This window comes from Tinamus guttatus, unplaced genomic scaffold (genome assembly GCF_059628265.1).
Source record: "Tinamus guttatus ecotype Peru unplaced genomic scaffold, ASM5962826v1 Tinamus_guttatus_pri_ptg000366l, whole genome shotgun sequence".
NCBI classification, from domain to species: Eukaryota; Metazoa; Chordata; class Aves; order Tinamiformes; family Tinamidae; genus Tinamus; species Tinamus guttatus.
Genome location: NW_028288900.1, coordinates 1545158 through 1572696, shown reverse-complemented (window position 1 = coordinate 1572696; position 27539 = coordinate 1545158). Strand labels below are relative to the sequence as shown.

At 37.2% G+C, this 27539-nt stretch overlaps 1 protein-coding gene across 1 annotated transcript in view; it reads left to right on the top strand.

Annotated features, from left to right (window-relative positions):
• Positions 1-27539, top strand: part of NKAIN2 (sodium/potassium transporting ATPase interacting 2) — a 275617-nt gene that overhangs the window by 193470 nt on the left and 54608 nt on the right. The window contains exon 4 of the mRNA XM_088530309.1: positions 6854-7054. Within this exon, the coding sequence (XP_088386435.1) occupies positions 6854-7054 (201 nt within the window). The remainder of the gene's footprint in view (positions 1-6853; positions 7055-27539) is intronic.

Below are 27539 nucleotides of genomic sequence, written 5' to 3'. Positions count from 1 at the left end.
AAAATGAAAAGAGTTTGATATATCAAATCTGAATATGGCCTTACATATTCTAATAAATAAGTTCATGTAAAGGGACACGAATGGACTCTTTATGAACTGAAGTTAGTCAGAGTGGTATAACACAGCCCTGCGACAATTGTTCTGTTCTTTCAAAAAATAAACAGAACCACTGAGATGATACAGAATGAAGGAATTCTCTCCTGAACAAATCCTATCAGAAAAGCAAAACTATCAGAGAAGTTCTATATCCCATACTTTTGCAATCTTCCTTACTAAATTGTTGACTATGATAAAACTTTACCTTGGATAAACATAATTAAGCAAAGTGTTCTTGAGATGTCTTAATAACCATTCATTCTAGAAAAGGAAACATTTTAAAGATATTCTTTTGATCCTATTATTTTACTGAGGACCTAGACCTTTCCATTTGTAGCTGGAACTACTCACTGGAAGCTCTGCTCAGTCCTTTGGATATTATAGAGATGTAAGATGTCCTTGTATATCTTGTACATATTTTATTTAGAATTAGGAGGTTATTTATATTTGTCTCTGCAAATTCTAAGCACTATTGATCTGTATATTTGCCTGGATTAAATAAGATATGAAGCATATTTCCTTTACCATTTAAAAAGAAGAAAAAGAATTCATCCTGAGAGACTGAAGAGCTAAAACTTGTTTAAAGACATTCTGTTCTGTACACAACAAACCAATACAAACATAGTGATATTTTTGTAAACTTGAAATCATTTATTTTAAATTTAAAATGGGCAACCAGTGTTTGGGAAATAGTCATAATATTCACTTCATTTAGAAAAGAGATTCAGAATTATACTGAATTTGGGAATAATAAGCTGAAATTTAAACCTGAAGATACAAAAGGCAACTTAGATATGTTTCGGTTAATCAAAAAATGATGATCCAAAAAGCATATTAGAAAGTTAATTTTCAGTTTCAGTGTGGAAGAGTGTAACCTGACTTAGGACAAAGTTCATAGTTAGAGACAGGATGGTAGCATTTAGTGTCTCTTCATAATACTATTGCCAGAACAAAACTGTGTTTCAAAAAGCAAAGCTAGAAAAGAATTTTACAGACATTCTAAATTCATTCTAAAGTCCAAAACTCTTTATCTTTTGGAATGAATGAACATTGGGTCCCTTGTTTGGGACCCTCACTAATTTTGTAGAAGACTGAGATAGCCAATTCCTCTGTGATAGCCAAGAGACTGCAACCTCTCAAGTCCCAGTAAGTGACTGTACATCACACAATATTGGGATGAAGTTGCTTCTTCTATTCTCCATTAAAAAATTGAAAGGATTTTAATTCTTAGTTTAAAAAGACTTAGCATTCTTAGTCTAAAAATATTCTATTTAAATATGAAAAATATTCATGAGATAGAAGTAATCACTTTAACCTTGCAGTACAAATTGCAAGTTTTTACATTCCTTTTATGATATTTTTAATTGAAGAACTATATAGAGAGAAATTTCTTGAACAAAGTAGATAATGAAAAATATTGATGCCGCTGAACTGATGGAATTAATATTCTTGCATTTAGCAGGGTATTTTTTTTTAATAAATGGTAACAGAACAGAATTGTAAGGTTTCTCAATGTAGATATTCCAATACTAGAAAAATATGATGATCTTAATTAAGATAGCATTGATTGCAGCTCTAACAATTCCACAAGATTATTGATAGGAATGGTATGACAGAGTTGTAAATTACGGTGTCAATCCCCATATTGTAGTAGCTAGGCTTTTTGAGGACTATTTTACAGTATTTTGTTCATATAACCATTTAGTTTCATTTTAGAAGAGAAAATCATCATATCTGAGTGATGCCTTTCTCTCACGCCTATGTCTCTATAAGTAATCCATTGAGATCTTTGGATGTACACTATCCTAAAAATCATTTCAGTTACATCTGGAGCATTTTCAACAGAACAGGGCAAGATGAGAAAAGCTAACAGTGAGATAACTTCTGCTTTTTTCACTGATGAACTTCAGAAGTAAATCTACTGCATGCATTCGTACTAATTCAATCCTATCTCAATAATGGCACATGGTATATCACTCTATATCATATTTGGAATTATACTGAGGTGAAATTCTTATGTAATAGGAAATGCAAAGCCAGAATTTTGAGTTACTGAAAAAAAAATCAAATTAATATGAATATTCATACAAGAACACAAAATTGTATGGGAAAGAATTACCCGTGATGAAAAAAGTATGAGAGAGAGACTAAAAATAATTTAAGATGCAACAGGATTTTAAGATGCAAAAAACATTTGATAGTGGAAGTCCATGATCCCTGCACAATTGTGGATAAGAAAGGAAAAAAAAATGCACCTAGCTGTCAAGGTGTATTTTGATTCTTCAGTAAAAGCAGCTGCTTCTTTAGACAGAAAAAGTCTACTTGTATAAGAAAATGATACTGCTTGTTGGGAGCTACATTTCGTGGAAAAATGAGATAACAGAAGGGAAACCTGCCTGTAGAGGCCTCTGCACATCCGAGGCAACTATAGATGCTTTCAGACACTGATCTTTTATCACTGAAAACTCATGTGATCATTCATTCTCTAAGCATCCTCTTCTTGCTGGTTTAGGCTTGAAAAATGAAATAGGGAGGTTGCATGGTTGACTATCCTTGTACTGAAGCTTGGAAGATCTGCACAGATTTCACTAATTCCTAATTAGAAAAAAAAAAGGAAGAATCTCATTTCCTCATACAATTTAATTCCCCTGAGTCTTCACAATCTCTTGTACTTTCAAAAAAAATAACCTTGATTCACTAGCACAATTATTTTTGCTTGGATTTCTTATGGATTCTTTGGGATCAGCTGTTCCAAACTGCGCCAGAGCAGTCACCAAAACCCTTGCAATAAGTAATTTTTGCACAGAGGTAGTATACATAGTAATATATAGCAGCTGTAATATACATACACAATCTTCACTGTGAGTACTCCTGACCTGGTGCTGCTCCTTAATGCAAAGAAGGCTTATTTTTTCCTACCAACATTTAACAGCTTTCTGCTACCATTTCTGCCATGTCCTCAGCCAGATGATCTGCAAAATTATTCCTCAGCAAAAAAGTGCTGTGCAAAGCTGTTTGTGCTGTATTAAAAACAGACAGAGAACCATCAGGATTCCATATTTTTCACAAACCAAGCTAGAAATTACACACTCGGAATTGTCTGAACTTCTAATACCTGTGATATCTCCAAGCTATAGTTTTGTCCAGTTCTGCAGTACCACTCTTGACCACTAAAAATATCATGACATCTCAAGAACAGCAGCAAAGATGTCCTACTGAAGATTTTCCTCTGATTTTTCCCCCTTGTGAATAGCAAAATCTACTTTAATGTACTGATTTTCAACAACAGGCTTTACAAATGTCACCAGGATTTACAAAAGCATCACCAGTGATCATCAATAAAGCTCATACAGATGTATTTCTGTGTACATGAAGGAAGAAGCTGTTTGTTGAACTTAGGATAATAAAATCTTCCTTGACATACAAACTGTGAACAGCACTGTATCGACATGCCCAATGTGTATGAACAGTACTTGAAGTTTCATAGTTCCAAGGCCCATTAGACCATTTCTATGCTTTTCTCTGAACAGATTCTGAGCCACAGATGTTTGGAAGAAAACATACGGCAAATACACAAGAGAGTACAAAAATCCCTTGATTCCAGAGCAGTGTTGATCTCTGTCCACTAAAAGTACATCCAAGCAGTGAGAAGAGTAAATAGCAAGTGAGCTTATTAAAGAATACTTCTAAATTTCCAATAGCTGTTAATGGTAGATGTAGTCTTTACTTTGGCTCACAGAGCTCTAAAAGGAGATTCAGGTCCTTATCAGTTTTCTTATTAAGATACATAAGTCTTCATGAACTGGATATCCTTTGATATTAGACAATAGAAAATGTCCTTCTAAGCTGGTTGCACGTAGAAGGAGATGGTTTGAAGACTATGAGCAAGATCAAAACCCGCAATGATTAATATCTGAGAAGGTCTGACTTCTTGCTGCAGCTGACTTTGTACTAACTAGGCTCTTTTTGCATTAATTCTTATCCCACATGTTTTGGAGGTAAGAATTTACAGGGACTAATCTATGTACTTGTTTGTGAAAATCAGACTTCATTATCAGGCTTTTTCCAATCATATTTGTACAGAGACATGGGTGATGCTTCATCTTACCAGATCCAGATTTCACCTTCACTTACTATTTTGTTTGCTGAACTTGGCCTGTTAATTAATTAATTAGATGTATAATAACGGCAGTGTTTAAAAGTCTTTTCAAAGACTTCATTACAAGTTTTGCAGGATTTAAAGTCCAGGCTTTCAGTAAAAGTTGTTTTTGTTTGTTTTCTAATATCATGAACTAAGAGAGATAACACTCCTGTAACAAGTATCAGGTGTGTTTTATAAACAGAGGAAACAACACAGCATTTTACTGATTTATTTGGGATAAAAATAGAATACAGACCTACAGTAGGTTGTTTTTTCATTTTATTGATAATTAGTAAAAAACTACTTTTGAAAAAAGCAAGATTATTAGTCTTAATTACAGCATTCAACCTAAGTGCCGAAATATGATTTGGAAGCAAGGGAATTTGCTAAATATAATAGTGAATTATTTCAGAAAATATTGCAAGGAGAAATTCAGGGAGAAAGAAAGCTGGATTTTGTGAAGACTTTTGATCCTTTTTGGGTTTTTTTTACATATGTAATTATGAAGATTTTACTCTGTATAATCATATTTTCTGTGTGACATGGAACTTTACTTATACTTTTAACCAATAGCATTCTGGGCTACAGCACCTTGCATAAGTAGAAGTGTCTTTTTTATCCTTTTTCATCCCTTGTCTGCACTTTGTAAAATATTTTTAGTCCATCATGATTCTTCTGAATGTATCAGAATGATAAAATAGAGCCAAACAAAGAGTCCTATTTATTCATACTGCTGCACTGATAAGAGACTAGAGGTTAAGAGTTTTCCATGGTAACTAGAATAGCTTAAATATTTTCTGACAATAAGATGATGGATTTTGATTTTAGTTATTAAGGAATAAATCCATTACTTCAAGCAAAGTTACTCCAAAGATATTCACCCATTCTTCAACCTCTTACACTGAGTGAGAAGGACTTTGTGCTACAAAGGAACCGTAACAACTGACTCCAGAAAGAAGGAAAAAAAAAGAAAAGAAATGACTTGGATGCTGGGGTAAAATGTCTATTGACTGTACTCTAAGACAGTCAGAATCTGGCAAACACCAGAATAGCAGATTTGTTAGAAGGGGTCCACAGTCAGGTGAGATTTGTTGGAGGTGAAGACATATAGCTGTAGAAAAATATGCCTACTTTTAGCAAATTTGGGCTGTTTATCCAAATATTCACAGTAATCTTGGTTACCTTCAAGATGCTTGAGGTTAGTTGCATCACTAAATTTATGGGAAGTGACGTGATTATTCCTATATCTAATCATTTGCTGGACCAGACTGTTCTAACAACATAGGATAATTATTCATTGCAGTAATATTTATGATCCTTCCTGCATATTAGTCATGACATTATTAAACACTTCATTGGATGGAGTTACCTTTACCTGAATTAATGCAAAAAGGGAAAAATATGTGGTATTGAAAAATGATTATTTTTGAAGGGAGAGAAATAGGGGGACAATATATCTGCTTCAGAATGGGCATTATATTCATTTTGGCATGGTAAATCTAATTAAATTGTAACATTTTGAAAACTTTATGAGAATCTTAATTATTGATATCATCAACAGGCTGAAAAAATGTAGGTTAGGTATGTGGAGAGTTTGTCTCTGCAAAAACAGACTGCTTAAAAGCAGTCTTTTTTACATGACTGAGCACATGTGCACACAGACTAGATACTCACGCTTTACAATGAGGTTACATTTATAAATAGTTTATAAAGAGTTGGTAAGCAGTGTAGGCTATTACAGAATCCACAAGATCCATAGTTTGCTTATAACCATGTATAACACCCTCAAGTATTGTGCAACCAAGTATAATTTATGAGAGTCGTATCTGTAGTATTGTTTATGATGTATATTAATCATTTATTAATCCTTTATGAACTATTTATAAGGACAACCTTAATGGAAAGCATGGCTGACTTGTTACTCCCTTGCCCTAGCTTGAAAGAACCAGCTGTTTGGGATTTAAAGGTTACTTGTCTCTTTGCCCTTTATTTAACAAGCTGAACATCTTTAGAAAAGACAACACTCAGTAGCTGTTTCCTTACAAACAGCTATGAAGGTAGAAGATTGGGTATTACTAAGAATTCAGAAGAGCTAGCTTCAAGCAATAAGGCTAAATTATTTTGTTGCACCTCCTCCAATATTTTGGTAGAGCTACCGGTTTTACTTCCCAGATTCCATGACCTAAACTCCTTACAAAAGACCCACACATGCAGAAGTTTACAAAGCCCCAGATGCCTGGGATTCTTGTCTATTTTGGTGGATCAAATCACCCAAATAGGAGTTATTCTTCTAGGAAGTGATCAGAGGAAGGCTAGGGAGAAATGGGCACATCCATCAGTCCTTAGGATTTCCACAGGACTGATGTGGTCCAGGCTGCTATAATGTCTGGGAGAAGGTCCTGGCTTGCAGGATTGTTTTCCTTATGCTTCAAAAAAAAATCTGCCTGTCAAGGTACAGCTACATGAGCTTGCAACAGGCAAGCTCCACTAATCTTGTGACAGTGCAGTTTTATTGCTGCTCTTTGCTTCTGTATACATGCTGAGAAATCTCTAGCTGAGGCAACTAGTAATAGAGTACCATCCCAGCATGTTAATTCTTCACTTGTTCTTTTGCAGGAAACAGATCTCATTCTGACCTTTAATATCTCAATGCATCGTTCTTGGTGGATGGAGAATGGGCCAGGCTGCACCGTGACCTCAGTAACCCCAGCCCCAGACTGGGCACCAGAGGACCATCGTTATATCACTGTCTCGGGGTGTTTTCTTGAATACCAGTACATAGAAGTGGCTCACAGTTCTCTTCAGATCTTCCTTGCAGTAAGTGCCTATAAACAGCCTCACTCCCAGCATATTTTTTCTTCTAGATTTCTTCCTGCAGCACTTTATTTCCAGAATAGCAGAATATTGTGGCATTGATTTAGAAACCCTGGAACTAGGTCTTAGAAGCCCTGCAGTGAAACTCTCTTGGCTTGCAGCTACTGCAAACAATCTCTATCTGAAAACCTCAGATGTACACATTTAATGCTGTAAAATTTGTTGCCATTGCCTGCTCTCCCTTCCTGGCCTCTGCAGTGATCTTCTCACAATATACTTACAGGAAGTTCCATTCAAATTACACTGGAATATATAACTTAGGAGAAAATAAACAGTTACAGCTATTGCTATTGCTGTGAAAGCTAAAATTAATGTGAAAAAATGACAGATATTTTTTCATAGTAAAAACAGATGCATTGATCATTCTACAGATCTCATATCTAACCAGTCAAAGTCTGATGTTTTCTTAAATCAGCAAAACTGACCATTATTCAATATGCCCTTCAGGAAAATGGGAAAGGTTCTTCTCAAAAGAAAAAAATGCACATGCATGAAAGGCAAAAGCAGAAATCTTGATCTTTTTATGAGGGCAAGAATCCACTGTTACACTGAGGAAAATTTATGAGCAGTAAAAAACAGCTTGTAATGGTTGGGGAATTTGATAGGTTTTAAGTAATATTTACCTGCATTAATCATTTTTCCTTCTAATGACTCTGACTCAGGCAAAAGGATGACATAAACACTGACTTAATTACATTGGATGGCAAGCTGTTTTTTTATATAGGGCCTAGTGATGCATACACTTTTATGCCCACTTTTATTTGGTTCAGTGCCTGGACACAATTGCCACTATGTACATTTTTGTGCAGAGGATTCTAGAGCTTTGTTCAGAGAATGACAATACTAGCAAGAGAGAGGAAATTTAGTTTGCCAGATGCAGGAATTAATGTAAGGCAGCTGGGTAGCCCATAACAGAGAAGAACATGGCCCTCAGCTACCCCAGAGGTGAACAGGTTCATCTATCTATTCCCCAGTCTTGCTGTAAAAGGCCAAGTACCAGGTGAGGTCAGGAAAATACATCTCTGTCAATACATCTCTGTGACAGCTCCACATGTAAGCAGTTAGTAGCTGATTCACCTGAAAGCGCCACTACTTCCCTTCATTGGAGCCAAGCTAGACCTCCTCTGGGCTCTCCAGGTGGCCAAGCTGTAGCAGAAAGAAATGACCCTGATCAAGTTGTTAGCGAGGCAGGCACTGGACAGTTCAATAAGATAAAAACAGTCCCTGCTCCGGACAGTTCAGAACTGCAATTTTGACAAGCTACAACTGATGGAAAAGAGAGACAGTGCAAAGAAACCACATTGACTAAATAAGTACTATCAAAATAGCTTTACAACTTTATTTACAACCATTTTTTTGTGACTCAAGCTTACCCTCAAAGGAGATATCCAGGCTTATTTTTCTGTCTTATTTTTTGTGTGTAATGAATGATGAACAGGAAATTCATTCATTCAAAGACATGGTTCAACACAGGCACCATGCAACAAGGATTTTTATGTATCTGTGCCTAAACAGAGTTATGCTGCTGGATAAGGCCATTCTTTGAAAGCCAGGGGAAAGGTTCAGAATAAAAATCTGTCAGTAATCTGCTAGCTGTAGCCAACTAAAGATTTTTTACATTTCTATTCATGTTTACCGTTAATGTGATTATTATAGGTAAAGAGCTATACGTTAAAAGTGTAGGACAGTTTTCCAAATCTGGTACTTAATGCTTGCATTTACATCATTTTCACTTTTATGAATGGGGTTCTAATAGAAATGCTAGCATAAAGTCACAGTCGTGATACATGTGGTGAGAAAGAGAGGAATTACCTGGTACTGCTCAGTAACATATAGCACAAAGTTAGAAGAGTAGATATTGCTTGGTTTTCAGAAAACTAGCTTTAAGCAAGCCCAAGTCTTGGATCAGATTTATCTCCAGTTAGTAGAAAGAAATTAATCTTTCTCTTCATTTTTCTTTTAGAGAGACTTCAGTGGATCTTGCACTTAAGTGTAAAACTATAAATTGGTACCTACAAATTGGTTGCATGCTTTCTATTTGTATTTCTGTATGTTCATGACAATGATCAAGCTAAATGTTGATCTTAGCTTTTTCATAGACTGGTAGTGCATTTGTAAGGATGTTTTCTGTTGCCTACAGATAAAAGAAATTCAGCTTCACTGATGTCCACTTATATCAGTCTTTGAAAATGTTATACTGAGTTTATTTTGTACAGCTTGTTAGTAAGCTCACAAGGAATCCAGTTACAGAAGGTTAGACTCTGTATAGAGGTGACATTTGCTATGAAACAGCTAGTTGAAAGAATATGAAAGGTAAGATAAAAGCTATAAAAGCTCCACCATTGTATACTTCTAAAAAGGAAGTCTCCAGGTTGGTTGTTGCATAATTCAAGGACTGCAGAAATGGTGCTTTGCTGAGGGAGTACAGACTATTCAGTGTCTCCAAGAGACCTTATCGCCCCACCTTATCTGGGAATGTGTCCGAGAAGAAAACAGCACCAGCTCATGAACCATACAAATCTTGTTGATAATTCTGTGGAAGTCAATACAGATTTTGTTTCTGTAAGAAGGCCATTTTTGAGAACAGTCATTTCTTCTCTTAAAAAAGAACAGCAGCTAAGTCAACTGAACTATGACATGATCCCAAAGGTCAGGAGAGTCCTTGTGCAGAGTGGTGGCCAAATCATTGGGCAACATCTACCTTTAAGACTAAAGAGAGCCAGACATGATGTTGCACCAATATTTTGCTACCTTCTACCGAGGAATGGATTTTGCTCAGAATAAACAAACAAGTTGGCCAAATTGCTGAAGTATAGCGAGTCACATTGAAGAAGTAACAGAAGATTCTAGTTGATATTCTCTATACTTTAACCAGTTGAAGTTCATGGTTCATAAAATCTTCAAAATGGGAGAAAATATTTGAGGGCTACTGCGTGCAAGGAAATGCACTGATAAAATGAGGATTATTCTGATTTGGTTATTTAGCAGTTAGTAGTTAGAAGAAGTACTGGTACACAAAGCTGGAATAACCAGTGGTAATGGGGCTGCAACTGCTTCTTTGTCAAATGACGGAGCACGCAGTGTTTTGACTGGCACTGATGAGAGACCACAGCACCTGTAGATCTGATCAGTATATCAAGCACTTGTCTTGTAGCCATTTCCATTTCAGCACATTACTTCTTTCTCAGCTGTTGACTGATTTGATTTCATGTTTACGGATCTCTATTTTGAAAAAACTTCTATTTTTTCAATCAGTTCCTGTGATAATTTCATGGGAGATTCCCATTCTTAGCATGCTTTTCTGAACTGGTATGGTACCAAAATCTCAGTGTCACACACTATGCTTGTCTTTTTTAAATTTTGTCCTCCATACCAATACCTCCTATTTGGTTATTTTCAGACTGAGCTGAGACTCATTGCTGTCATTTTATCTCTGTGTTTCTTATAACCTCCTTCCATCAAGTTAAAAAGCGAGAGGGGAAGTTCAAAGTGAGGAAGGGAAAATGTGAGGGAGAGGAATCTGTTTCATTCTTAAGTGCAGCTTTGTAGCCCGCAGTGCTGCAAAATAAACAAACATATTTTTAGGGCACCACCTGCAGCATGCAGCTGTATTAAACCGAGCAGAACTGCTAAGGTCGTGATTTGTTCTGTTTTGCGTGAAACCCTGAGGAAAAACCCTGAGAAAAGATGTGGGGAAGACATTTCTAGAGAATGATTCCCCTCTTTCCTCCCCTCCCTTCCTCATTTCTCAGTGAACAGCATCACTAAATCTGAGAAGGTGAAATCTTAGCTTTACCACTTGTCAAAAAATTTTTTTTCTTTAATGCTGTGGTGGTTGATGAGGAAAAAAATGTATAGTTTCAGCCACAGCTAATTTGCTTCTTTTTTTTTTGCACAAGACTAATCCTCACTGCAGTCTGTCCTCACATATTGGGCAAATTCTCCACTTTGCTCATTCTCTCCTAGGCAACCCCCATTTATGCAGCTATGACATCTGAACACCTGGACCATCCATGTGTTGTGGGTAAACCAAATTTCTGACTGTGCCTGATGCCTACATACTGCCAAAATTAACCGTTCTGGTGATGAAGTGACTCAGACACTCATATGCTCCATATATTACAGTGTCTTTATGTGCTTAATGGTTATTGATTCTTGCTACTTACATCAGAAAAGCTATTTCATTTTCCAAACTCCTGGGTTATCAAGGATGAATATCCTTAAATTACTGTTCTCTGGAGATGATTGTTCCAGGTAAAGAATGAGGTCACTCATAGTAATGGACATGCGATTTGATACGCGTTTGTGAAATCTGAGTTGCGTTCTGCATACCTTTCATGGAGTGGATGCGAAATGAAAGATCCCACCCACCCCAAAAGATAGGAGAAAGAGCTGCCATTTCAGCCTGGTGAAGACAGTGGTCAGGGTGTGAGGGTTACAGTTAGGAGTGTGCACTCCAAACCTTGACATAAGCAAAAGAGGTCATTGGCTCTGTATATAAATAGCGTAGGGACCCCAGTGAGCCCATATGGCCAAAAAAGGCCACAAGCTCACAGTTTCACAGGCACCTGCATCCAGTTAGTGCCTGACTAGCTACAGATCCTATGCATCATTTTCTTCATATGTGCATTTACTGAACTCTTGTTGTAGAGCAGCAAATGGAAAGTTTTTGCACTTAAGGTCTTGAAATTTGGTTTGGATCACTGGCTTCACCTTCCAGATCTACCGCTACATCCTTGAGAAAAACATTTCACCCCTCTGTGCGTCTTCTTGAGTGATATAATAAGAAAAGAAAGAATTCCACATTTTTACATTAATTTTGCAAGAAACTGTGCCATTTGCATAGACAGGGACCTCTTGAAAAAACACTAAATGTGGATGACACCTACTGCAATAAGACCTTTATGTGATACAGGAAAATTATAAAAAATGGTAATTGCATTTTATACAGAAATGGAGCTCAGATTCTCTACATCTTCCTTCTGCCTGTGTTTTACTCTTTGATTATGCATGACCTGCCCCCACTCCCACAAGGCTTTTCTTGCAAGAGTCGACAAATTAAAATCCATTTGTAGATCAAAACTCTGAAAATATGCAAATAAAAGATCAGCCATGGAGCTAATGTGACAGAATTACATATCTATTTGCCAACGTAGGATTTAGAGTATTTATTATGCTTGTCTTTTACTTCTCACTTACACACTCAAGGCTCTATTGATTTTAGTGGAACTAAGTGCCTGAGTTATGGGAATAAGACTAATGTGAAGGCATCACGTTAGCCAGTTTGGTTTTTAGTTATATAGCCCTCAAAAAGATGAACTGTGTAACATTATTCCAGTAAAACAAGTGAGTGGGAAAAAGACATTTCTTATGTTCTATATCTACATTATTGATGGTAACTTACATACCAAATAAATAAAACCTTAAGTAAACTATTACATATAAAGTATTGACCATTTTAAAAGTGATCTTGTCCAGTGACTTTTTATGTGCTGTACATTAGTCTTAATTCCTTTTTGTTCCTTCCTGTATTAGTAATTGAATATATGCATCATGCAGTCATTAAATGTATTATTTCATGCTTTAAATAATTGTAGTAGGTAATTATCCTTCCATACTAGTTACAGTAAATGTACACTACTTCAGATTCTGCATAGTCTGCATCATACATAATACCTTTCCAGCTGTGATGCTCTCAGGCTGATTTAAAACATCATGAAACATAACTATGTTATTAATGTGTGCTAGTAAAACGGAATGCTTAGGAAGCTAGTTTCCAAATCTCTGCTCAGCGGCAGACTTAAAGTATAGCCTTTGGTAGGGTGCTGAACTCCTGTGCCACTTTCTGTCAGTACTGTGCAAACAATAGTTTTCACGTATCTCAGAAGCACTGCAAGGATAATTCCATTAAATGTTGCAAGCTAATCAAACAGTACGGCAAGGTAGTCTGTGTATGTATTTAGACACTTAGGACAGAAGACTAGTTGTACTGTATTAATGCTCCCAGATTCTCTCATGGCTTAGTCATAATTAGAATAAGGTAGTCTAGAAATCCTTAATGTTAACATACTACAGGTGACATTAAATATTCTTATGCCCTTGTGGAGAGATGGGAATACAAAGAGGGGGAATTCATCACTTGCCATCTAGTTAGCATTTCTTTTTTAGTTTGCTTTGTGCTGGAGAGTGGAAGTATGGATAAACTCCTTATTAGTCTCTGAAATCCATATTAGAAATAAATCAGAAGAAATGGTTTGCACTCACTACTACTATCTATAGTTCTTTCAGCACAAAATGTCAAAGAAGTGAGAGTGCCGAGCAGTGGGGGCAGGACGTAACTTTAGAGAAATTTTCTTGACTGGACGATCTTCTCGTGCTTTGGACCTTGATGTGTTTGTCTCAAAAATGCTACTAATAATATATCACCTAAAAGCTGCCAACTGTGCTGGGCATAGTATGATCACAAAGCAAAGCAACAGTTCCTGTCCCACAGAACTTATGATGTTCTACATACAAAACCAGCCAGACAAACAGAATGGAGAAAGACAGGAAAACAGAGAGGGGATAGTAGCTTGCAGCTTCAGTATATTTCCTATTCAGCTATTGTCAGCTTTGTACAGAAAAGTCCTGAAACGGGTTGTGAACTAGTATAATGAGTTAACTTCGCACTATTCATGGGAATGTTCTCCTATAAGGCAGCAAAAGAGGAAAGAGTGAAATTTTGAAACTAAGTTCAGATGGATGGTTCTGATCTCTTAGGAAGTTTCATTGCTTGACATGAGCTTTGGGACCTATTAATAATCCAGCATATCTTGTTCAAATGTTCAAAATATGTATAGATGGATATGCTAAAAAAAAGCAAATGCAAATAAATATCAGATTTTTCTCTCTGCTAAAGCAAAAATACAAAGCTTTTGAAAAACATCTGATCAGCTATAGCCATAACCAAAACTGCATTCTCATTTTCCAGGTTTCAGTTTTGCTGATTGCACATGGCCTATAGAATCATAGAATCATTATGGTTGAAAATGACCTTCAGGATCATCAAGTCCAACTGTAAACCTATCATCACCATGCCTGCTAAACTATGTCCCCAAGTGCCTCTTCTACACATTTACTGAACACTGCCAGGGTGACTCCACCACTTCCCTAGATCTATCTGCAGTAATAACTAAGCTTGATGCCATTTTCTCTTCTAGAGTTCATCAGGCCGGCACATAAGTAGGCCTTGAACATAAAAGCCCTTGGATTTTCCCGTCTTAATATTGTTTTCCCACTTCCTTTTTAATAGCAGCCTACATCTACACCCACACATGCACCCAAGATCCTACCTTGCATACTGGCTGCCTCCTGTTGTGCTTGTCTAGTGGTGAGAATATTTGGATGTGAAAATAGAGACGAGAGCTCATGTAATCAACTTACGACTCTTTGAACCTAATGGGGGAAAATAACATTATTTAATTAAGGTGGAGTTCCTTTCTAGGGCAATGCAGTGATTGAAAGAAAATTGATTCTAAACGACATAGATTGGTACTTTAGACAGGCTAGTTTTTCACGACAGGACCGGGCAGAATGAGCACAATGGGAAGTGCTCATTGTAAAGTGCTAATTTAATAACACTGTCGTGCCGTGTTAGAAGAGGAGCAACATCAGGTTCAGGCTTCTTTGACATTGCCTCAGAGCACAGTGTATTGCTGTTCCTCTGTTTGACAATAATGTTAAGGCATATGTCATTAGTGTTTTGAAGGATTACTGCAAGGAGAGATTTCTTTATGCCTACACGTTATCTGTTGTTGCTTCTATCAAATTCTACCTGCTTTTCTTCGCCAATCCTTGCAGAAAACTGAATTGCACACATCAAAGCATAAACTGTTTTTTAATGAGCAGGGAGCTTTGTAAGTAGAATTGCACTCATTCATTTACCTAAAAGCTTCCCTTCTTAATGAACTGGGCTCATATAAAGCTAAGTTATATGGTAATTGTGTGAAAACAAGTTTGCTCCAACTCAGTGGAGAGAAGTCAGCTTTAAATAGACTTACCTGATCGGTGCATACAGAATTTTCTCTAAGAAGTTTATTTCCTTGACTGAATGAGAAGCAACAGCACCAGCATGAGTCGAGAAGAAGCAACTCAGCCTCTCACATAGCCTCTTCTTGCACTAGCCAAGATGTGATTTCTTTGGGGATCAGAATTGCGATAACCAAGAGGTGAACATCAGACTCATTACTTTGAGGCCGGAGGGAAGTTTCCAAACAATTTGGTCCGACTATCTCATATATATTCCTTCATATAGAGGACTCTGAATCTGCTGTCAGAGTGACCAGCTTGTCTGACCCTATAGGGATGGTACAGCAGTGAGATTATGGTTCCACGGCTTCAGTGCCTCGTGGCTGTCCTGGGGCTATGTGATGCTGGAGATGCTGCGCTACCATGTGCTGCTGGCTTGCTGGCTTCCTTCCTCCCACAGCTGAGTGGGAAAATAATAAATTATTCCTCCGTTGCTGAAGTAGCACAGTCCTGCCTCTGTTTGCATGACATAAGAATTGCTTGTGTCCTCCTTCCAGCTATATGCAGCTCAAAGCCACAGACTGATGTCCTTCTACCTAGGATTTGATAAGCTCCTACAAGTTTTTCATATTTTGAAGAGATTCAGTATCTTGTCCATTCTAATTTTTTCCTTTGGATAATCTCTATAAGGGAATTTGCATGGTAGAGAAACCAAATACTCTAACTGTAGCTGCTTTAGGCGCACATATATGAGAATATTAGGAAAAGCAACAAAAGTAAATACAATAAGCTTCTGGTAATCTCAAGTATTCGATTACACTGTATAATTAAAAAGAAAGGAATCCCTCTTCATGCTGAAAAGTTGTAGTCAAGTGCTCAGTTTACCAACCTCTTCCTCGAGATGATGTGGCTGCTATAATAAACACAAGAATGCTGCTGCTTAAAATATAGAAATATGCACAGGTATATCTCAGTATCACTGTTATCAGTATCAGTATTCTTGCTGACATTATGTACTGCCTTGTGCTGCTGTGAGCAAGTATGGCAGGCATCATTTTGCCATTTTGCCCCACATGCCACGAGGACCCCCAGAACTGAAAGCAAGACACCTCAATTCACGAATTAAAGGGCCCTTTCTGAATATAAGAGAGGAATTGATAAACTATATTGCCAACTGCAACATGAGAATATGATATTTTCCTAAAAATGCAGAAAAGGCCAGTTTTACAGCTATTTTCTAGAGAAATTTGTGTTGAAATTTGTATAACACATTTTATGTTTCACTTTTGTGTGCTGTCAGCACAGCTTTTTGTGCAAAAGATAAACCGAGCTCATGAAAGCATAGCATTATCTATAAAAATGTAGAATTATACATTGTTTAGCTTTAGTCATGGTAATTGTACTCACAAACCTGCAGTTGAAAAATCTGGTTTGTTAAATTCACCAAATAAAAAACTGTAAACTGCACAACTCATATCCACTGCAACTGGATCTATATGGAAGGTATTTGTAAATTAATGGAAAATTCCTAAAATTCTATTAAAATAGTTAAAACTCTATTAAACAAAGTTAATTGCTTTTGACAGAGCCAACTACTCCTCAAAAAACAAAGAAAACAAAAAACAAAAGCAACATCAAAAAATTAACTATAGCTACAGAAATTGGAAATCTAAGCATTTAAATTTCCCTTATTTTTATGAGTGTGTGAATAGAAATCATAACATTGTGTTACGAATTCTGTAATATATTTCTCTATTTTACAGCAGGGACAAGACTTTTGCCTACCAGACCAAAGTATCTAAGTTTTTATGGTAACTGTGTACCTTAGGATCCTTGGAATAAATATCTGAGGCAGGCCAAGAAACTGGGTCATAAAAATGCTCATATTATTTTTGCTGTTTGAGCTTCCTTGTGCAATCTAAGTAGCAAATACAGCTGGGAATTTTCTGAAGAATCAGGATTCCCACGGAAACTGCATCAGCACTGAAATCTTTTATCTTAATGTCAATGTACATCTTTTAAAGTGCAGAGAAGAGATCATCAAATAGTACCTTGTTTCATGGTAATTTGGCTGGCTGTTTACTTGGATTCTGGACTCCACAGTACACCTGTACATGGCTAGGACACAAGTGCAAGAACTGACACACTCTTTAATGTTCACCTAGACCCATTACCACTGTGCTAGACAATGTTTGGACATGGTTTTATGGGCCATACAAACTAGGGACCATTCCTGCAGGGAAGCTTGGATACAGTCACCTTGTTGCTGGGGATAAAAAGAGCTTAGCTGACACACACAAGCTGTGTCATACCAGTTAGCCTTTAGGCCAGGAGATAGCTTCTGGATTATTTCATTTGCCAGTATATCTCTTTACACTGACACACATCTACAATGCCATGACAATCACACGCTGAGAATCTGGGATCGCCAGAGCCATAGCAATACCCAACCTCTAGCTTTCAGCATGTGGCCACACAGCACGGAATGCAGGAGAGGAACATGAGCTGTAATCTAGTAACCTAGAGGGAAAAAAAAAAACCTTTAGTTATAGGACAAAAAAATATTTTCTAATGTTTACGTAGCATGCAAAACAACCTCTCAGCCTTCTCCAATGTGGCAATTCTAATGAGAGAGGAGTCTGAGATGATTTTTTGTTATGAATGGGCTGGAACTTCAACCTGAAGGCAAGATTTCAAATGACGGGGGATATTTATTAGTGACAAATGTCATTGTCCTGTCCAAATGAAGGAAAAGATTCTCCCTTAAAAGTATAGGTAGCCTATTCTTTGCATGTTTTCTGAGCAGACACCAGAATTTCTTTAACGGATGATATTTTCATCACTAGCTGGACAGTCAACAGCATATTTATGCTTTGCTGTTGTTTTGGAGGACCTTTCAAGATGTGCTTCTTAGCAGCACCACCCAGATAAACTTCAGATCTACTTAGATACCAGTTTTTCAGTACTCACCTGCTTGAAAGTGATTGATATAAAGCAACTTATGTTTCCAAAACCAACTGAACATAAATCTTTTCTAGAAGACAAGATTCTTTTACCTCTACCCTTGAGCTCTGATAACTTTATTTCTACTCTGTTTTGGACACAGAAAAGGAAATAGTTATCTTCTAATGTATATAGGTTAGCAAAAACTATATAGATAAACAATGTAGCAGTGAGACTTTTCATCTGCCTTTTTTTTTTTTTTTTTTTTTTTTTTTTTTTTGATGTCCAAGCTTTCCTTGAATCTGGAATGTATCACTCGTGCACAGTGTCATAACCAGAGGCAAAAAGGCATTTGAAATTTCAAAGGGACATTTCGCTGCTGATATAGGTGGGAATTAAATATTGACATGGCAGAATATATTTATCTTTAACTGAAGCGAATGATTGAGTAGTAACATCTGGAATCCACCCCAGAGGTTCAAGTCAATAAAATATTAATAGATGCCATTTCCAGGAAGGGCAGCATAACAATAGCACAACAGAGAAATCTCCAACACTCTTTGCGTCTATTGTTCTATCCAACCGATCAACCATTTCTCCTTGCACATACTCTCCTCCTAAAGATACAAACAATAAAACTGAGCACGAGATACAGTTCCCTGGCCTCGGTTTATTCAAGCAGCTCCATTTTATGGGTAGGCTTGCTCTGTTTAGAAGTGGCACACAGGCAACCAGGGGCAGGGGGTCAGACCCTTTGGGCTCTGCACAGGAGCTCTCACCAGTGCTGGCAGAGGTGCATCTAGAATACATAGTGCTGCTTCATAACAGAAACCATGCCAGAAATCAAGATTTGTCAGTCTCTTCTTAAGCACTCCCCATTTTATCAAGAGATCTAGGCTTTGTTAGTACGTATGTTCAGCATGTACAGTCCTGATGAGCACAGAATGCATGTGCTATAGAAGGACTGTCACGTCTTGTTTCAGGCAGTCCTTTTCTTCCCATTCCTCGCATTCAGTGAGTTAGTATTAATAGTCACTTACGCATAAGAAGAAATAATGAGGTTTAATGAATCTCCAAAGATCAGCTGCTTCATAAAAGCAAATGCCACACTTTTATCAGTTAAAGGCCTCCAAGTCCAACATCAGCAGCAGGGGGAATTTTCATTTTAAAGCAAATTGCACCCAGTTTCAGTAAATTATCATAGAATGATTACTCGACTTTTATCCAGTCAATGTTATGCTTCCCAAGTGAATTTGGTTTATTGTCAGTATGTCTGCTTCAAAACATGTCTTCCCTAGAAAGCATTCCTTCATTCAGCTTCTGCTGCTGGAAGCAGGCAACAGCTTGAAGCCAGCAGCTGGTCTTGAACAAAGCAGGTAGAGATGCAGAAAGGCTGCCGAATCCATAACAATAAGCGCATCATGACATAATTACAGTAAATCTCCAGAGTGGTCTGTACACGCTGAATGCCATATGTTTTGGGTAGAGAAAGTGTGCATTAGTGAGGCCATAGTATAATATAAGCATTTTCCATAGCAGCCCTGTTAGCATGAAATTGATTTTTTTATCCAGAAAATTAGCACTGACAGGACAGAGGATAATATTTGAATGGTCAGCTGGATAGACTAGGAGATATAATTAATATCCTGAAGGGCGTTAGCAGGTGATAGAAGGGTTTGGGGGATTTTCCAGTTGTAACTGCGCATAATCTAATAGCTGGTGCATCCATTTAACCTCCCTTTGATACGGTCTTCTTTCACCACTGCATGTAATAGCTGTTCTGTTTTCTAAATGTCTTCATTTGACTTTGAAGAGGTGAATAGGATTTACTGCTTCTGCAGCCTGCCTATACAAAACAGATTGCCAATATGGACAATACTTCGTAGTCTGTCAGGGAATAATAGACTGCTCTCTCCATCCTTGCTTTTAGGAAGTGATTTAGTTTCCTGAAGATTCAGATACAAACAGAGGAGAGGGGGCTATTTTTCTGCACAAGTCTTGTGTGAACTGGCACTGCTAAATAGCCACTTGGCATTTGCTGTATCAGCTGGTGGTGCCTGCCTTATTTTCAGATGACAGCCTCCTGATTCTCCTTCAGAGATGTCTGCAGAAATGTTGCTGTAGCTGGATACCAACTGCACGAAATAGATAACCCAGATACACTTCAAAGATTGCATTGGACTCTTGCAAACATTTTCTGTAGCTAACTGCATGAATTGATTTAGTCTTCAAAAGCATTAATCTCCTAAATCATTGTTTTGTGCTCTGTCTGAACTGGCATTTTAAGTTTCTGTGGCTTTGTGTTTTGTAAAGACGTTTCTAAAATCATTGTGTGTCACAAGAAAAGGATTTTTTTCACTGGCTGTTAGCTCTTTCTTGCCATGGGTATTGCTTCCTGCTGCAATGATAAAAATTATAATGATGCAGCAAATTTTACAGGAACATGATCTGCATGAACTAAACATATTATCATTATCAGATCTGTTCCATATGCCATCTATACATTTAGACCTCTATGATTTGTGAAGCTCTGACTGCCTAAAAGAGTCTAATGTCATTAAATATTATGATAGTGGTTATATGTAAAGCATAGGTAAGCAATATACATTGCTTTTTCAGTCTCTCAGATCTTCTTGGAAATAGTACTGCCGCCACAAAGTTCATGAGTGTGTGAGCCTAAGGATTACCTGAAAGAGACTTAATTTATTTCAACCATTTTTAAATACCAGGGATGAACAAATTCTCTGTTCTAAAGTGCTTCTTCTGAGTAACTGTTCAGTTTCCTTAGATGTGTTGATTCATTTTAACTAAAACAATCTAGAATGAGAATGATAGGAGTCATGTTTTTGTTCCTGCTCTGAGTAATTGTCCATAGTCCAAAAAAGTTAACAGATTTGTTTACAAATTGAAGGTATTGTCCTTTTGTGCACTTACTGGGAGTCACCTTGAGTGGTGGGAAATGTCAATCTCAGGCTGCAGACTCAGAAGAATTAAGGTACTTCCTGATTAACTAAATGAATTCCACTTAATTTTAGCTAAGGGACATACACATTTGACAGTAGGCTGCTTCACTAATATCTGATATTTGAACATTGATGAACTCAGGAAATTTGCTATAAGACAACCTTTGAACTTTTTTCCTGAACTTTGCTAAAAGCCCAGTCTTCAACTCTAACACACGTAAGAGCAAAAGGCTCTATTTATTCACCACTCCTTTGAGAGCATGCATTCAGCTTTGAGTAAATCTCAGAAGGAATTTTGAAGAATGAAATGTGATTACACCATTAACCATGTCGTAGAGAGTGACTCAGTGGCATTTTTAATTTAGATTATGCAGTTGTATAGATCATTCACAAGGTTTTAAATTATTTTTCTAGTTTCATATACTTAAACAATTTATGGAAATTAAAACATAATAGTTTGATGAACATGCCTGGAAGATCTTTGTATCCCAAACAGATTGTCAACCAGAAAGTTACAAGCATTTTATTGAAGCTTCTAAAAAATGTTATGTTACCTGTAAGGAGACAGTTACCATTCAAGATTCTTTAGGGTTTAATGCACACTAACTTAATATTTTGCTTCTTCTAAACATTGGCTCAAAACTTAAACAGCTGTACGTTAACGAGGTTCTAACATCAGATTCATGCACATGAGTTCAAAGTTTCTTTTATGAAGTTGGAAAAAAAAATACTTTGGGAAGGTGCCCAAGAACTTACTACTGCTTTCCATTAACTGTAGTTGTCTTCAGAAAACTCTTTTTCGGGTTAATTTTTGAAATGGATTTTAAGATTCAGTATGATTATGTATGAGGAGCTTTTCATCTTCTTTTTATACCAACCCTAGAATTTAGTATTCTTCACGCAGAACAGCCGTCAAATCAAGAACTTAGATGGTGAAGTTTATGCTGAAATTCATTATGAATTCATAATGAATGAAATAGCTCATTTCATTATGAAATTCATACCGAAAATTCATCATGAAATTCATCATGTGAGTAACTTAAGTTTGACATGCGTAGCAAAGAACTAGTGAGAACCTACAGCTGTCAGCTAGAAATAGTAAATGTTTAAATAGTAAAACTATTAAACGTTCTTCTTAATGGCTAGCCAACTAAAATTTGAAAACATCACCTGAGTTCAGTTACAGTTTTATTATTTAAAATGAAAAGTGGTGTTTGTTATAGTTGTTGTTCGCTGATTGTAGATGCTGTTGTAATTTGATTGTGTCAGGTATAATGTCAGGTCCTTAGCTTGACCACTTACAGAATCAAATGTCATCCAGGTTGAAATTAAAAAAGAACTATCTAAATATCATATAAATCCAGATGGTCTTTGTCCTACCTACCATCACATACTATAAATTTTTGTTTGTTTACCATAGTTATGCTATGTTTGTTTAATTTTAGCTATAGTATCCAATAGCTGTAAACACTACTAAACTTTACACATTTTAGCAAAATATAGTGTATTTGTTATGCTTTTTACTCTCATTTTACATAAATGGCAATTGTTAAAATTACAGGATGCAGACATAAAGTTGGGCATCATTCAGCCAAACGCCACATGCAAAGGAACTTTGGCTATCCTGCATGCAATGTGGCCTTTGTTTGCTCTCTCTACTGTCAAATAACCCCACTCAAGCCACAGAGAGAAGCAAACTGCCATGGAAGATTATACAGCAATTTGGAACATCCATGTGGTTGGGTTTTTTCAACTCCAGCTCCATAACAGTACACCTGTGACCGAAGCAGGTGATTGGAAGTGGAGCAGATACATACAGACAGATGGATTAAGACAGTCATAATTGTACTTTCACTTGATTATAATATTAACAGGCTCCAGGTGACTGCTATTTTTTAGAACGTCATTCATCTCGACAAGTCCCAGCAGGCCTGGAAGCTGAGGAGAGATGCATCCTGCTTTTCACATGAACCTGTTTCCACCGTGAGCACTTAAGAGAGTTCTTCTGTCGAAAAGCAATTAGCTTCTGTAGTCTAGGGTGCCATTTAGAATATCCAGGCTCATGTGTTTCATCATAAAATTGACCTTTTTAATTTTTTATGTTTAAGATTCCCTACTAAAAGAGTAAGCATTAAAAAAATACAACCCTAGAGAAAATACCAAAGGCACATGTAGAATTTATTAAAGGATGCCAGCCCCTGAAGTGCTGCAGATAGCAACTCCATCTGAATATTATAAATATGAAATATGCAGTACTGTGTGCTTAATTTTTAAATAATTGGTGTCATTAGGTAACATAATGATACTGATTACATAAAAAGCATAGGAAAGGAATATGTATTACATTTACAGACTCATATTTTTTCCTCTAATAATTTCTTTCCCATACAAAAGGGGCCTGCTTATGGATGTCTTTGAATAACTGTGTACTAATTATCCTCAAGTTTAAGAGTGTGTTTTGTTTTTTAACAACATTGACTGTCTTGAGTGTATAATTTTTGATAAAATTTTACAGTGTTTTGATATAAGAGATACTTTCAGAAGGCATTATTAAGTTTCAGGATAGAAAAAAAAAAACCTTTTTTTGTGGGCAACTTGAGTAAAGATATTGGCAACAATAGTGACACCTTTCCCTTGTCTCTGGGGAATTATTATGTTTCCATGGAGACACTGGAGAATTTCAGCAGTACAAGACTACTGAAGATTCAAAAGTACTTTAAAATCTTTAAAAGATTTAAAAATATTTAGCATTAGGGATTGTGGACAGAAGCTGTCCTTCAGGACTTTTGTTCTAAAATATAGTAACAATTTCTTTCAGTGAACTCTAAAATCTTGAATCACTGCCCTATGGACAGAAGGAGGATATGACAACACCATCTCTGCTAGGAAATAGTTTGAGGTCAACAATGATTCTTGGTTTTGTTCTCTGCTTCTGATTATGATCTAGTATTTAGTATACATCAAAATGACCCTTCGTTGTAGAAGGGCACGTTTATAGACAGATTGCAGATAAACATAGATTTAAAAAGAAGCTAGCATTTGTGAGAAGAAGCAACAATTTGTGAGAAAAAAATTGAAAACTGAAGGTTGTTTATTGGATGCATGGCGGTTTCCACTGGTCAGTGCTGTCCATATAAGCTGTAAGTTGTAGAAATGCACCAAAACTTTATAGACAGAGAGACATTAGTAGATCAGAATCATCCAGTGGCCACCCCAGCAAAATCCTCCCTTTTACACTGCCAGTAAACCATGTTTCAGCAGAAGCCATAAAGTAACCCGGGTCCCACGGAGAAATAAGTGGGTAATATTGTCCTGTGGTCTGTGTGGTGTTATAGCAGAAATAGCTTATGGTTGAAGATTGGCAGTTCTTGCTTCAGCTCACTTGATGTAATTACAGATGTTGCTCTTCTTTGTGCAAGAAAATATCTGCTGCTTTAAACAGCAGAACTAGCTTAATCCAAAGAGAGTTCCAACTAGCTTAATCTTACGGGCAAATTTTATGTTACTTAGAAAGAAAATACACCTTCATTCTGTACAACTTGATACCCTCAACATCCCTCTGAGACTTTTACATACAGCACCCCAGGTTGGTTTCCTTTTCCCCTTTTCTCACTGTTCATTAAGTTGTGTGGCCTCACTCTCTTTTTATCATCTCCCAAGAGCCCAGTTCACCATCACTAAAACTGGATTATACAACACCTTTATTTCTGTAGCCTTTCTCTTGTCTACCTCTCATCCAAATGGTGCTGTTTTCTTTGGTCCCTCTTTTTAGAGGTTTGCTGAGTCTTCCTGAAGCCTCCTGTTCTGCTTTAAAGTTTTTCATACACTTGAATTACTGAAAATGATTTTGCCTATGACTACTATTTTTTTTTTATACAGATGAGCTCTTCCCAGTCCCATGCCTTACAGCTATTTTCCCAGCTCTTACCCAATAAAACACCTTTTCTCTGGTCCAAAATCTTCCCTGAAAATCTCTGTTGCCTTGTTCTCATGATAAATACCCCCTCTCCTCAGTTGTTATCCAATGTTGTCTCTACTGTGTATGTTTGTCCTCCCTTATTTAGACAGTTAGTCCTTTGGGGGAGAGAATGTCACTTTATATATGTTTGTAAAACACAGTGTAAAATTATTGTCCTATTAAAGCCCTAGCGAGGTCACAGTTATTTGACTGATAAATCAATTTGAAGGGATGCTTCTGATGATTAATGATACTACCAGATCAAATAGGACACTCGTTAATTGTTTCCTGGGTACTGACAAATTTAACATTTGTTAATTATACTAGCCCATAGCCTGCCTTGTGCTCAAAGTTTTACTATCATTGACATGACAAGGAGTGTCTGAAAGTTTGCCATCTTTTCTCTACCTCCACAATAACTGCCACAATATGAAATTGTATGTTCTGGATTTTACTTGTTAGTGAGTTATTTAAGCTCAAACTGCATCAAGGCGCACTGTGAATAGCAGGCGCCCAGACAAACATGCAGAACTGAGGCAGCCAGCAGAAGAAAGCCCCGTACTTAGAGAACTAATTTGCCTCTAAGTGTGGTAGAGTGCAGCTCCCTGAAGCAGAGTTCTTGCTTTCAGAAAACCAATTTCTGGCAGATTGCAGGGGTTATTCCCCTGTGGTTTTCCAGCATCAGGAAGGAGATGGCAATGGAGGGCCCTCTCTCAAGAGGCTCGCAGCTTCACAAAAAAACAGATGGGACCTGACAAGCTGTTTCCAGGAGATGGAGTCTCAGAAGCAGGAAGCAGGAATGCCTAAATATCTATCGGAAAAGCTCCTGTGCCTAACTGGGTGAATTGAGGACTCCCATGACAGGAGGCAGCATCCTTTCACATGCTACCAACTGTCTTGCTTGTTTTTTGACAGTTTGATCAGCCAAAGATTGTCTTATGAGTTGCAAAAATTTGACTACAGTAACATTTAACCTGTACAATACAAGCTGTCTCTACTTAATTTTGACAAGAACTATTTGTTTATTTGTTTCATTTTGTTAATCTGTGCACCTCTCTTAATCTGCAGTCCCCAACATATAAAAGACTTCCTTGCCATGAGCCCCAAGCTCATATCATGCCTCCTTCCCCTGTGATATCATTTATATTTCACCTATTGGGGTCTGGAAGCAACCCATTTTTTCCTATTTCTTACGAATCCTTTAAAACTAAAGTGGAAATGATGTTCTGAAAATACCTGAAATTTAAGTAGTTAGAGGTCTGCTCATGACAACCTCTGAAATTCTAGTGTCTCATCTTGAACATGTAATAGATTGCAGAAGCTGCACGCTGTGTCTGTCGGAAAGGAGCCATCCCTAAGGAGTTAGCTGTGTGCTTCTCAGGGTTGCAAATAGCTACTGCAATTCACCAGCTGCAGAATAGTATGCTGTCTTTCTAACAAATTATGAGAAGGGGAAGGGGAAGGGGAAGGGGAAGGGGAAGGGGAAGGAAAGGAAAGGAAAGGAAAGGAAAGGAAAGGAAAGGAAAGGAAAGGAAAGGAAAGGAAAGGAAAGGAAAGGAAAGGAAAGGAAAGGAAAGGAAAGGAAAGGAAAGGAAAAGGAAAGGAAAGGAAAGGAAAGGAAAGGAAAGGAAAGGAAAGGAAAGGAAAGAAAGGAAAGGAAAGGAAAGGAAAGGAAAGGAAAGGAAAGGAAAGGAAAGGAAAGGAAAGGAAAGGAAAGGAAAAAAGCAGGATAAAATTAGTTGATATGTATGCTCCGATCTACTTTACCAAAGGTGTTAGGTTGTAGTTGCTGGAGCAAGATACATATGTAGATATGTCCAGAGTGCTATTCAGTCTTTGTACACTCATTCTACTTACATACAGAGTTGTGCAAGAAAAACAAATATAGGTTTGGGCTATTGTTTGTGCACAAGATAATGTATACAGTCATCTTTGATGTATACAATCACAAGGCTTTGTGCAAGAAATGATCTAAAAATGGAGACTGAGAAAAGATCTTGAATGCAAGAGGAGATTGAGAGCAGGTGCCTCACACCCCAGAAGAGGGAGATGGCACAAAACCCCACATCAACAGAAGAATTGAAATATGATCTGAACAAACGTGGTGAGAGGTACAGCACAGGAGTAACAGTTGTGATCCTGTATAGTGACTCTGCGGCATTAGGTCACCTCCTGCCTTCCAGACCGGGCTGCACCAAGGTCTCACGTGCAGCAAATCAGAGATGAGGTTATGAGTGTGTCTTGGCGGTGCCTGTGGGTGTAAGGCTGGCAACTCTGAGCCCCAGGCTTTCACTTATAATCAAAGGGTCTTTGGAAATCAATTTTATTACTGCATCTTGCAGAGACATTTCTGGGGACCCCTTCCTCATGTCGCCCCTTGGCCCAGATCAAGAAGTAATGAGATATATGAGGCACTCATCAGAGGATCTGACCCATCATCCTTCTTCTTGATTCTTTCATTAATTTGCTGGGATTTGGGCTTAATCCTCTAACTCTTTCTGAGCTTACTATGTTTAAGGAACATTGTTATATCTTTCAAGAACTCTTTTTAAATTTT